This window comes from Bos indicus, chromosome 1 (assembly GCF_029378745.1).
Source record: "Bos indicus isolate NIAB-ARS_2022 breed Sahiwal x Tharparkar chromosome 1, NIAB-ARS_B.indTharparkar_mat_pri_1.0, whole genome shotgun sequence".
Classification (NCBI taxonomy): Eukaryota; Metazoa; Chordata; class Mammalia; order Artiodactyla; family Bovidae; genus Bos; species Bos indicus.
This window is the reverse complement of record NC_091760.1, coordinates 84,182,933-84,197,075: the sequence shown is the minus strand read 5'-3', so window position 1 is coordinate 84,197,075 and position 14,143 is coordinate 84,182,933. Positions and strand designations below refer to the sequence as shown.

The 14,143-nt window shown below is 42.6% G+C and overlaps 1 protein-coding gene across 1 annotated transcript in view; it reads right to left on the bottom strand.

Annotated features, from left to right (window-relative positions):
* Positions 1-14,143, bottom strand: part of KLHL6 (kelch like family member 6) — a 56,428-nt gene that overhangs the window by 15,659 nt on the left and 26,626 nt on the right. The window contains exon 3 of the mRNA XM_019959016.2: positions 3,494-3,943. Coding sequence (XP_019814575.1) covers positions 3,494-3,943 — 450 coding nt within the window. The remainder of the gene's footprint in view (positions 1-3,493; positions 3,944-14,143) is intronic.

The window sequence follows — 14,143 nt, the reverse complement described above, 5'->3', positions numbered from 1 at the left end:
GGGGCAATAAGACAGAAAAAAATTAGGACTGAATGGAAAGAGAGATTTTAGCCTCAGAGAAAGAAAATGCTTAATGCTTGATTGTGCCATAAAGGAACTGAGTGAGAATAGGAACAGTCTTTATTTCTAGGACACTTATCATGTGTCAGACACTGTGCTAACACATTTCATTCATTATCTTATTTAAGTCTCAAAACAATTCCATCAGCTGGTAGGTATTATCTTCCCCATGTTACAAAGGGAAGAAAGCTGAGCACTGAAGAATTGATGCTTTTGAACTGTGGTGTTGGAGAAGACTCTTGAGAGTCCCTTGGACTGCAAGGAGATCAGTCCTGGGTGTTCATTGGAAGGACTGATGTTGAAGCTGAAACTCCAATGCTTTGGCCACCTGATGCAAAGAGCTGATTCATTTGAAAAGACACTGATTCTGGGAAAGATTGAGGGTAGGAGGAGAAGGGGACGACAGAGGATGAGATGGTTGGATGGCATCACCGACTCAATGGACGTGAGTTTGGGTAGGCTCCGGGAGTTGGTGATGGGCAGGGAGGGCTGGCATGCTGCAGTTCATGGGGTCACAAAGAGTCGGACATGACTGAGTGACTGAACTGAACTGAACTGATGTTACAAGGATTGAGCTTTAGGGCAGCTAAGTTGCTTTCCCAAGGTCACACTGTAGGTAAATTGTGCAATCAAGATTAAAGTCCAGATTCACCCAACTAGAAGTCCAAGTTTCTGACACTGGGGACTTTTCTAGTTATCAGTATTCTCTCTGGTCCTAAATCCAAAGCCTATAATCCCACTCCCCACTCCTCCATCACAAATACAAAAAGCAGAACAGTTTTAGCAGCAGCAATTTTGCAGAAGACATAGTAGGGACAATTTATATAAGAGGAAACCCTTTACAGCTGCCTCTTAGGGAGTTTGGAAATGGGAAGCAGAAACAAAAACAGCAGAAATGTTGGCAGTTGATCAAGACTCTATGCTTTAAATGCTGAACTGAGAGCAGTTGCAGAGATTGATCTTGTCTTCAGGAATATGAGGGCTTTCCCATTGCTAAGCCGCCTGCCAGTGACCCACATTTCAACATAGGATCCTTGTGGTGGTCTGGTTCTCTATCAGTCTACTCATCACCCTTCATTTGCTTAGTGTCCTATCTCCTCTAAAAGAGAAGATACGGGAGTTTATTAAGGCAGAGACTGTTTTGTGGTGTTTGGGGCCATGTCTGGCATATAGTTGGTATTCATGATTTATTTGTGAAGAATGAAAGTATAGCATATTAAAATATATAGGGTGCTGCTGAAGTTGAACTTAGGGGGAAAATTATAGCACTAATGACAATATTAGAAGAAAAGAAAAGAAAGATTTCAAAATAATGACCTTCAATTCCTCCCTAATAAACTGGAAAAAGAAAAGAAAATTCAATCTGAAGTAAGCAGATAAAAGAAAATAATTAATATAGAAATAAGGGGAATAGAAAGTGTAAAAACAATAGAGAAAGTCAAATGAAACCAGAAGTTGGTTCTTTGAGAAAATCAATAAAATTGATAAAACTCTAACCAGACTGATCAGAAAAAAAAAAAAAAAAGGAGGCACAAATTACCAGTATCTGGAATGAGAAATATGACATCACTGCAGATTCTACAGATATTAAAGAGGGTAATAAGTGGACAACTTTATGCCAATAAATTCAGCAATGGAAAATTCTTTGAGAAATACAAACTCCCAAGGATAATTCTAGAAGAAATAGAATTATAGATATAGATATTAAAGAAATATAATTTGAAGTTTTAAGTTTAAAACCTTCTCTCTCACACACACACAAATTCCTTCTGGTTCTGATAGCATCACTGATAAATTCTACCAAATATTTAAGAATGTGCTTGCAAAGTGAATAAGTGACAATGGATCTGAAGACAACACAGAACTAGAAAAGTACACACAGAAAAGAAGGGGCTCCCAAGGGGCTCTGAAAGACAATTCCTAAACTCTCTTGGCTAATATTCTACCAATGGCATAATGAAGAAGGCTTGGTAGCCAACCTCAGAACTGCTGTATAGTGGTATTTATGTGTGGTGTACATGGGTTGTATAGTGGTGTACATGTGTGGTATACATAGGTTGTATAGTGGTGTACATGTGTGGTATACATGGGTTGAATAGTGGTGTACATGTGAGGCTGTTCATGCATACAGACTTGACAAGCTGTCCTTCTATCATTACTTCTTGATTGTTTTGTTCCTTTCCACTAAGCTTATTCTAATTTTTATAAAATTCTGAATATAACATTCTTCAGGAATTGTTAAGCAGAACCAGGTAGATACAAATGATACTTTTATTTACCATCTTGATACCCATTTATTCATTCAAAAAACATTAAGCACTCCTTTGCTATATATATCAAGGACTCTCTTAAGGTCTGCATGAATAGTCCAATAAGACATATTTCCTACCATAACAAGTACCCTGTCTCGAGATATTTATAGATGAGGAATTCAATGGTTAACAGGCAATGATTGGTGCTATCACAGAGCAATGCCATGACGCTTTAAGAATGACAGGGGCCTCTGGAGAAGGTGATGCTTAAACTGAGTTTTGAAGCTGGAACAGAAGTTAACTAGATGAAGCAGAGGAAAAAGTCGTTTAAGCAGCATTAGCCTGCATTCTCCAGTACTCTTGCCTGGAGAATCCCAGGGACGGGGGAGCCTGGAGGGCTGCCGTCTATGGGGTTGCACAGAGTCGGACACTACTGAAGCGACTTAGCAGCAGCAGCAGCAGCAGCCTGCATTAGCCTGAAGGCTGAAAAAGCATGTCCACCTTGAGGAATTACAAGCGGTGCACTAGGACCAAGAGGAGAGAGAGGTTGGAGATGACACCAGAGCAGTGAGCAGGAGGCTGGGCTCTGAGAGTTTAGGCACAAGTGTGGGCTTTGTCCTGAGGGTGGTGGGGAGCCAGTGAAGAGACTAAACCCAGGAGAAAATGATTAGGCTTGAGTTTTAGATCAGCAGGAAGGCCAGATGAGGGGCAGGAAGTTGAGTTTTGAGAAATTTTCAGTTCAGGAAGGAAATAATAAGAGTCTGAACCTAGGTAATGTCAGAGGAGATCTAATGTTTCCCCCAGAATGGGCAAAGCGGGAAAACAGCAGCCCTGTGGAATGGTGACTGGACTGGACAACTGGACAGGGCATCCTTCCTGCATATGTGTGGCTCCCCACCAGACTCCTGCCCTTACACTGCTGAAAGAAGGATGTGCCAGGCATGGTGCTAGGTGATTTCCAGATCTCACCTAATCCTCTCAGTAGCTGTCTACCCTGTAGTATCATCCCCATTTTACAGATCAGAAACCCGAAGCTTCTGGACTGCCTGAATCAAACTATAAACTTAATAACATCTTTTTCTTCATGCCCTAAGGATTTGAGAGCCAGTCTCGCCTGTATCTCTGGGAGGTCTGCTAATCCCTTTGCTGGTTATCTATAGCATCTCTCATCACCAACTTACCTCATTGCCAGAAAGGTGGTACATTCTGGCTTCCTGGAGCAGTGGGAAGACCTCCGGGCACTGCCTGATGAGAGGATCAGCTTCCACCATCTCCACAAAGTACCACGGGTCCAGAAGCGGCAAGCGCACGTTCTCCAGGATGTAGGGGAGCAAACAGAGGCGTTCTGACTGCTTGTGCCTGACCCAGCTCATCACAGTCTCAAACACCTGAGCCTCCTCTGTCACATAAAGGTCGTCACTCTTCAAAATGTGATACAGAGTGTCCACAGGAAGTTCCAGGAACTCCTCAGAGTTCAGGATCTGCACAAAGTTCTGGATGATGTAACTCTGAACCTGCTTCTTTAGACTGTCCAAGGAATGTGTGTCTGCCAGCCTCAGGATTCCAACACAGTTTTCTGGGTTCAAGGCTTCTGTGAGGAAGCTAGCACAGGCATCCACCATCCGCAGGAACTAAGAGAACAGAAGAATAGCAAATCAGGCCAGAAAATGACCAGTCCACAAAGAGGTTGATCAGCGAGTTGTATGTAGTAGCAAAAATTTAGAAAGAACTCAAGTGACCCAAATAGGGGACTAGCTAAATAAATGAAAAAAAGGTCGTATTTTCAACAGCTCTAGCATCATTAAGAAAGCATGCTGTATCCAGCACAGCCAAAAATAAATAAAATTTTAAAAATTAAAATAAAGACACGGAGTGTACTTGGAACCAGAGAGGTCCTGATGGGTCTAAAAAAAAAAGAAAAAGAAAAGAAAACATGTCGTAGAAAAATATTAAATGACGTGGAAAACATCCATAATGTATTGAGTTGAAAAATCCATTCACTGAATCTTGATCAAATGTCCAGATTTAATCAGCGACTTACAGGAAGCACAGGTGAAAGAGGAACATGTTCAATGATGCCATGGGAATACAATCAGCAAAACCCAGACTGTGGGAAACTCTACAGAACAACCAGTTCAGTTTCTTCAACAAATACATCCGAAGGGGAAAGAGAGAAGTGAGAGGGGGTGGGCAGGGAGAGATAGCTGAAGCATGAAAAGAGATTTGAAAGATACATCAACCTACAAGAAAGTATAGCACTTTATTTGGAACACTAATTTAAACAAAATAATTTTAAAAGTCAGAAAAATATTTACAATGACCAACATTTGGTGATATAAAGCAACTATTACTTTTTAAATTTATATATTTATTTTAATTTGAGGATAATTACTTTACAATATTCTGACGGTTTTTGCCATACATCAGTGTGAATCAGCCATAGGGATACGTGTCCCCTCCATCCTGACCACCCCCCACCTCCCTTCCCACCCTATCCCTCTATGTTGTCAACAGAGCACCAGCTTTGAGTGCCCTATAAAACAACTATTATTAATTTTAAATATGGCAATAGTGTTATGGTTATGTTTAAAGAAGTTCTGGGGGCTATACACTGAAATATTTTCAGGTGAAATGAGAAGGCATTTCACAAAAGCATATGTGTATTATGATACTATTTTATTTTTATAAAGAAAAAAAAATTTGGTCATTGCAACAATAATCCTCCCACAGAAACAAGTCCCATAGGAATGAATGAAATATACTGTATAAACTATATAAGGCACCACACTTTGTAATGATGCCATGAGATTTTTTTCTTATTTTGTTTATTTATATACTTTTTCAGTTCAGTTCAGTTCAGTTCAGCTGCTCAGGCGTGTCCGACTCTTTGTGACCCCATGAATTGCAGCACGCCAGGCCTCCCTGTCCATCACCAACTCCCGGAGTTCTCTCAAACTCACATCCATCAGTCGATGATGCCATCCAGCCATCTCATCCTCTGTCGTCCCCTTCTCCTCCTGCCCCCAATCCCTCCCAGCATCAGAGTCTTTTCCAATGAGTCAACTCTTCGCATGAGGTGGTCAAACTACTGGAGTTTCAGTACTGGAGTTTCAGCTTTAGCATCATTCCTTCCAAAGAACACCCAGGACTGATCTCCTTTAAAATGGACTGGTTGGATCTCCTTGCAGTCCAAGGGCCTCGCAAGAGTCTTCTCCAGCACCACAGTTCAAAAGCATCAACTCTTTGGTGCTCAGCTTTCTTCACAGTCCAACTCTCACATCCATACATGACCACAGGAAAAACCATAGCCTTGACTAGACGGACCTTTGTTGGCAAAGTAATGTCTCTGCTTTTTAATATGCTATCTAGGTTGGTCATAACTTTATTTCCAAGGAGTAAGCATCTTTTAACTTCATGGCTGCAATCACCATCTGCAGTGATTTTGGAGCCCTCAAAAATCAAGTCTGACACTGTTTCCACTCTTTCTATATCTATTTCCCATGAAGTGATGGGACCAGATGCCATGATCTTAGTTTTCTGAATGTTGAGCTTTAAGCCAACTTTTTCACTCTCCACTTTCACTTTCATCAAGAGGCTTTTTAGTTCCTCTTCACTTTCTGCCATAAGGGTGGTGTCATCTGCATATCTGAGGTTATTGATATTTCTCCTGGCAATCTTGATTCCAGCTTGTGCTTCTTCCAGCCCAGCATTTATCATGATGTACTCTGCATATAAGTTAAATAAGCAGGGTGACAATATACAGCCTCAATGTACTCCTTTTCCTATTTGGAACCAATCTGTTGTTCCATGTCCAGTTCTAACTGTTGCTTCCTGACCTGCATATAGGTTTCTCAAGAGGCAGGTCAAATCCTCTAAAATGAATAAGTAACACTTTTGTGATGAAAAATTAATTTTAAAATTAATTGGTTTCCATGTCTTATTTTTAAATTATCATCCTCTTCATAAGAATGTGAGTCTTATATATGTATACAGCACTTTACAGTGACAAAGTCCTTTTGTGTCTACTATATTATTTAATACTCGTTTTACAGACATAGGGTCTCAAATGCACCGGTCCATTCTATTTGCTTCTCTCTGGAGCTTAGCTTTGAAGGAGTCAAGTTCTCAGTGTTATTGGTTTGATCAATAGAGGAAAGATGGAAAGAAGGAGACTGAGGAGACAGGGCCTGGTAGGGAGGGTTGCTCTAAAGACAGGGCCTAGTCAGAGTACAGGGAGTTGGGGTGCAGCCTGCAGACAAGAAACTCTAATGATGGGAGCTGGGGATGACAGGGTTTGGGGCCTGAAGGGAGGGGGCAGGACAGGTCTTAGGGTGGACCACACTGACTTAGGGTTTGTCCTTCATTTCAGAACACTCTAGGAGGTACAGGTTCCTGATGGGGGGGATCAATCTCAATGGCAAAATATTAATTTTCCCTGTCACACTACACTTTTCAATTGTCCGTTTAGAAATCATTGACCTGAGGGTAAATGCCCTGAGGAGAAAGCCTAAACTCTGCCTCGGACCACCCGTTCTGCTGGCCCCCACCGCCTGCAGAGCTGCTCCTCGCATGAGCAACTGTGGAAACAGTTGAGACAGAACTCTAACACCTGTTTAGTTGTTTGCAGATTTTCGGTTCAAAGAGTAAAAATATACAACTGAGACCAAACCTCGCTGAGCCCTCAGAAGCTGTAACCAGGGCCCTGTGTGGCTCTGCCCACAGAGACCTCTGAGGGGGCTGAAAGGGAACTCACTGAAATGGCAGGCTCTGGACCAAAGCGGCAGGTACACCTTGCCAGCATTTGCCTGAGAGAAAGGTGGTATGAAAATCAAATCGATTTTCTAAATAAGTAGACTATCTCTGGGAGGCCACCTCAGAACCCGGTAACAGTGGTTGCCTCTGGGGAAGGGAACTGGGGGCCTGCGTCAGGGTGGAGAGGGAGAATTACTTTTCACTTTTGCCTTTCTGTATCCCCTCCAGTTTCGTGTCTTGTGGAGGAATTATCTATTTATTCTATCTACACTCACAAATAGAGAAAACACTAGAAGGAAATATATCAAAATGCGAATGGTGGTTATCTCAACTAAGTTTTGCCGATAAAGTTATTAATTTGTTTTTTAGATTTTGCTGTAGAGATCAAGTTTTCTGCACTGAGCCGGAAGTTGCTTTCAAAATCAGAAAAAATAAAATAAATATTTTCTTGTGATTTTCAAGTATACAACGAGAAAATAAAATGTAAAAATAAATAAATAACACATACTATGTGCCAGTCCTTTCCGTTAACCAGCTCATTTAATACATACAACAACACTACCAAGTAGAGATTTGTTATTATATCACTGCTATTTTATAAATGAGGAAACAGTTTCAGAAAAGTGAAGTAATTTCTTCAGAGACTTAAAATGAGAGGTAGAGCTAAAAGCTGAAAGTCTTATCTTGTTCCAAAAATATATGTTCTTACATTATTTCAAGTCACCTCCAGTCAAATAGTATGTGCACAGGACAAGGGCTCGTGTGCAGATGCCAAGGGCGATTTGTACACTTCACTGGAGAACTCAGATGGTCTCATCTGTCCAGACCCAGGAAGGCCCAGCTGACAAGATGCCAGTACTTACCCCAGCATGATGACCACTGATGAGCAAAGGGAACCAGGAAAGAGCATAAAATCAAGTACCAAAGTTCACATGTGTGAGAAACAGTGGCCCACACGTGTCTCTCCCCACTCAGAAACCGTTCATCCACCTGTTCTTCTCCCTAATATGTATTGAGCATCTGTTAGATCATAGGCTCTCAGCTGGGGGTACCAAGGGGAGCAGAAAGAAATACAGTGCCCAGGCTCATTGGAAAAGGCAGACAGTGGGGGAGGCAGGCAGGAATCAAATAATCATACAGACTGTGTACAATTACCGCTGGGATAAACGCTGTGTAACAGAGTTCAGTGATGCCACTGCCTAGACTGAGGACGTCTACCCTCACCCCTAAAGCGGTGCCTATACGCCAGCACTGGGACTCTCCCCGATGGAGTCACACCTGTCTACTTACCTTCTGAAAACAGCCCGAAGCTTACCTGTCAGCACTATCACAGTAGCTTTCTATGCTCACACCATTTTGTCAGCCAGGACCACCTTTGTCCCTCATCTCTACCTGCTAAAATCCTCCTCCCATCACCCAAGCAAGTTTGACTCTGCAGCCCCACTTTTAAAGAAACGATTCAAGAGAGTTCATCCCATCTACAACTGAGAAGTCCCCTTTTAAGTTTCCCTCAACAAGGAGGAAGAAGGGAGTACCACAGCCATCACTTTATCTACACAGGCTGTTTTCTTCATTCAGAGTTGTTCAATCTGGGACCAATGGATGCTCTTGCAAGTTTTTGAACCCCTACATTGTGTGGAAAATTTGTTTGCACACATGGAATTTTTCTGGGAATTGTGTTTGCAGGAGACACTGAGTTGCTCTCTGGTATCCATCCACCTGAGGACAAAACCAGTACAAGAGGGACGGCCAACCTGAAGGACCAGAAAGACACAGAGCCAAGGTCTTAATCAGACTGTGCTTGGAGCCTTCCCTGCCTCTGGACATTTTTTATTCTGGCTCAATACTAGGTTAAAACGAAAGGAGGGAGACAGAAGAGAAGGGAAACGGAAAGAAGTGGAGAAATCCTATCTATTCATGAAGTTCTTTCTCAAAAGCCATTTCCTCCTTCATGGCTTCTCCAGCGGCCCCACATGGAATCAATTCCTCCCTCCTCTGGGCTCTACTAACCAACTCACTGCCCCTCTAGTAGAACAATGATTACATTTCTATTTTGTACTATGGTCCAGTACCTCAAGGGCACGTACTAGGTCATACTTGTGTTTTTATTTCCAGCAGCACTTAGCACAAACTCTGGCAAAAGAAGAGAAAGAAGGGAAGAAGAGAAAGAGGAAAAAAATATTTTTCAGGTACTTAGTCTGTACCACGATCTGTGCTAGATAATTTCTCATGCATTATTTTGTTTAATGAATAAATTTTCTTTTTTTAATGAATACATTTAAAGTAGATATTGGTATTACCATTGGTAATGGTAGGATGGAAGAGGATGGAAGAGAGAATTCAAAGAGTCAGGTGTGTTGCCCAAGGTTACACAGTTGGTAGGTGGTAGAAATGATACTGGAGAGCACCTGGCTAATTCTCCTCACTGAGCTTCACCTTGCTTTTGTAACTGTTGCATTGTTAAGCTGACAAATTCCAGGAGAGTCCAAAGAGAACTTGTAAGGACAAGGGTGAATGGAGGGTCTCCAAGTTGCCTACATTCCCCCCAGAATGTGCTTCAATAAACACTTCTGGAAACTCTGGAAAATTCTTAAAGAGATGAGAATACCAGATCATCTGACCTGCCTCTTGAGAAATCTATATGCAGGTCAGGAAGCAACAGTTAGAACTGGACATGGAACAACAGACCGGTTCCAAATTGGGAAAGGAGTACGTCAAGGCTGTATATTGTCACCCTGCTTATTTAACTTATATGCAGAGTACATCATGAGAAACGTTGGGCTGGATGAAGCACAAGCTGGAATCAAGATTGCCGGGAGAAATATCAATAACTTCAGATATGCAGATGACACCACCCTTATGGCAGAAAGCAAAGAAGAATTAAAGAGCCTCCTGATGAAAGTGAGAGAGTAGAGTGAAAAAGTTGGCTTAAAGCTCAACATTCAGAAAACTAAGATCATGGCATCTGGTCCTGTCACTTCATGGAAAATAGATGGGGAAACAGTGGAAACAGTGAGAGACTTGATTTTTGAGGGCTCCAAAATCACTGCAGATGGTGATTGCAGCCATGAAATTAAAAGATGCTTGCTCCTTGGAAAAAAAAGTTATGACCAACCTAAATAGCATATTAAAAAGCAGAGACGTTACTTTGGCAACAAAGGTTAAATCTATAGTTAACTAGTTAAATCTATAGTTTTCCAGTAGTCATGTACGGATATGAGAGCTGAACTATAAAGAAAGCTGAGAGCCAAAGAGTTGATGCTTTTGAACTGTGGTGTTGGAGAAGATTCTTGAGAGTCCCTTGGACTGCAAGGAGATCTAACCAGTCCATCCTAAAGGAAATCAGTCCTGAATATCCATTGGAAGGACTGATATTGAAGCTTAAACTCCAATGCTTTGGCCACCTGATGCAAAGAACTGACTCATTGGAAAAGACCCTGATGCTGGGAAAGATTGAAGGCAGGAGGAGAAGGGGATGCCAGAGGATGAGATGATTGGATGGCATCACTGACTCAATGGACATGAGTTTGAGTAAACTCCAGGAGTTGGCAATGGACAGGGAGGCCTGGCATGCTGCAGTCCAGGGGGTTGCAAAGAGTCGGACACAACTGAGTGACTGAAGTGAACTGAACTGAAACATTTCTGAGTGTGAGGGTAGTGTTAATCAGAACCACGGGATCCCAGCCAGTGGCTGGGAAACTACTGAGCCAGTCATGGAGGCAAGAAACTTCTCTAAAAATATTTGGTTTTGCTTCTTCATATTCAAGATTATTTAGGACTTTAGGGTAAGTTTTCAGATCTCGGTCTGTCCCAATTACACATGAACTTATGTATTAAACCTGAGTGATGACAGATATTGGTAACAGATAATCAACTTCCTATTTGGAGTGGGCAGCATGTGAGTAAAAGTTTACACCCAGGCACCTGACTCTCAGAGCAGGGAGACTAAAAATACAATCAAAGAAACCACTTGAAACATGTTTGCAGTTCCCACGAGAAGTGTCTGCCTCAAAGAGAATGCACCTCCCCCCATCCCCACAGCTCCTCTGCTGCCTCCCTGTACACTCTGCAGAACCAGGCATCCTAAAGGCTCTCACCACTGTGATTCCACATTTCACTAGAGGTTCCTTCAAATCCACTCCAGAATAACGTAAGTCCTATCTTGGTCCAAACCAGGAATCCTATTGACCACAGTCCCTGTGTTGCCTTGGAGTCCTTGCAAGTGATCTATAAAGACATTGATATTTTTAACTTCAAGCCCCAACAAATCAGTATATGTGAAGAGTGTATTAATTGTTGATGAGATCAACAAAATTAAAACTTATTGGAAAGTGCTTCTGAATTCATTGTAAATATTTGTCACTATTTTGTCTTCTCAAACAATAGATACAAAACATCAAGCCATTCTTTTGTGGGGTCTGTATTGGTAATAACGAGTAGTCTTCACACAAATTGTAAATTACCACAGATTCTAATCTTCTGCCTTTGCTCATATCTCTCAAGCCAGACACCAGCCTAAGACTCTATGGGAATGCACTCTCCCACCTTAGGAAGCCATCTGCTCCCTTCCGACTTTCAGTCCTTGCTCTAGACTTGGCTGAAAGATCTGCTGCTTCCTGGAAGCTATACAGGGTGGGCAGGAAAGGAAGGAGCTAAGAATTGCAAAGGGTCCACTCACTAAGGTGGAGCCGGTGCTGGGAGCCTGAGGCGCATAGACGTGCACTTACCTCATAAGTGGAATCAAAATGAAAACTAAGGGGCAGTGCCCACGGGTGTGGCAAGTTTGGTAGAGATTCAGGCAACAGACAGCCCCTGAGTTCCCAGAGGACACAACGCGGGCCCCAACAGGCTAGTGGCATGCATAGCGGGTACATGTGGGCCACACGAAGGTTCAAGGGGCAAGTGGTACAGCTGTGGCTTAGTGACTCAGCTCAGGGAGAGTGTGAAGGCCGGGGAGGGACCCCATTATAAGGATTAAACAGAATGATGGTGTCTGGGACATAGCTCAAGATTTGGGGGGATTGGGTGTGTATGTGTGTGTGTGAGAGAGAGAGAACACTTGTATACAGCAGAGAAGCATGTAAATAAGTAGAAGCCAGGTCCTAAAAAGCAGGTCCATGCACACAGCTGCAACAAGTGGGACAGCAGATAGAGAAGGTGAAACCTTCAGTCTTTGTTTAAAAGTTCCTTCTGCCTGAAATACATTTTTCCAAACCCAGCTGCCACTTGTTGAAACCCAACCCATTCTATGAAGTCCAACTTCTTCAGAGCCAGAAATTTCTATATTCTGCCTCGGGGTCTGGAAGCTCATTGGGAATTCTCGTTTTAGAGTCTTCAGCAGTAGTAATGGAGGCAGGTACAGGAGCCAGAAGTTCTGGGTTTAGACCCAGATCAAATCTCTGCCACTTGATTAACTGAAATCTAAGCCACATCTAGAAAGTGGTGGGAATAATAAACCCACCTTACAGTCTCATTATCAGGGTATTCCCTGGCCTGCTCATGCTCAGAACTAATGTCAATATCAAATAGGATCATGTAGGGGAAAGAATGTGATAAATTGCTACTTATATGTGATCTATATTTACAATTTTAATCTTTATTTCACCCTGAAAGCGACTCACAAAGTACCTTGCACACAGTGGATACTTAGTAATTTGTGTAGTTAGGTAGCAGAAAAAGTCAGAATCTGGCAGCATTGTGGATAACATTACAACTAAAACCCCACATCTCACTTCCTTATTCCACAACTTGTAAACAATAAGTAGGGCATTCCAGCTTACTGACTCAGAGAAGGGAGAGAGAGCAGATGAAAGAAGACAATTTTGGCTTTTGTGTTTCTAAATATACTTTTAGAACTTATACTAGAAAAATAGTTTTGAAACCACCAATTAGCAGTAATAACTGGGCCTTTTGACCTTCAAACTCCAAAATACTAAGAGCATGGGCTTAAACGTTATGCCAAAACAGTAGTAATAGGAGATTGGATAATAATACAAGATGCAGCTTTTCTCACACTGGAGGAAATACCAGTTCTCTTGGAAGAGACAGGAGAAAGTAGAAGTCTAGTAATTGAGTGAGAAGCAGGTGTGGGCCCCTAGGATGGTTCCTGCCTCTCAAAGCAGGCCAGAAGTCCAGAGTGAGGGGCGTGCTGGAAGGCCTTAAGGTTGTGGATATGAGGACAAAAGAATGTGTGCCTTGACTGCCAAGATGAAATCAGAAAAGCAGCAGACCGGAATAGTAGCAGCAGAAGAGAAACTAGAACATGTTGTTTTTAGACAAAGGGGACCTAGGGCAGTTGCTCTGAGTTCCCTGTAGTTAAAGATTCTCATGGGAGAGGAAATGGATGTTTCTTATGTGCTCCTTAGAGGGACACGGAAGTAGCTGAGAGTACTGGCAGACTGAAGAGGCCTTGAAAACAGGACAAGGAAAATGAAAAATGACCAGCAAGGACTGATGACCAGAACCAGATGGATCTAAGGACTTTCAGTTGATGCCAGGAGGGAAGGGGTTGATGATCAAGAGAGAGACTGATGGGAATATAGACTTTCAGCAGGTGCCAGCGTGAACCGATGATGCAAATGACCATGGTAAGCCTGGGCCAGATACCTCTTTATACAGTGTCCTTCCACAGTGTAAATGCACCCTGGAACTATCTGCTGCTGCTGCTGCTGAGTCATTTCAGTCGTGCAACTCTGTGCAACCCCGTAGACGGCAGCCCACCAGGCTCCCCCGTCCCTGGGATTCTCCAGGCAAGAACACTGGAGTGGGTTGCCATTTCCTTCTCCAATGCAGGAAAGTGAAAAGTGAAAGTGAAGTCGCTCAGTCGTGTCAGACTCTTCACGACCCCATGGACTGCAGCCCACCAGGCTCCTCCGTCCATGGGATTTTCCAGGCAAGAGTACTGGAGTGGGATGCCATTGCCTTCTCTGCTGGAACTATCTAAGCAAGCCAAATACTGAGTTGATAAGGCTTTCCCGAAGTGAGTTATCATTATGTTGACTACAGTTTCTGCCACTGGTAGAATGGGGAGCTCAGAACAGAGATTAAGTTCAAGATTAGAAAACTAACAGACTGAGAAA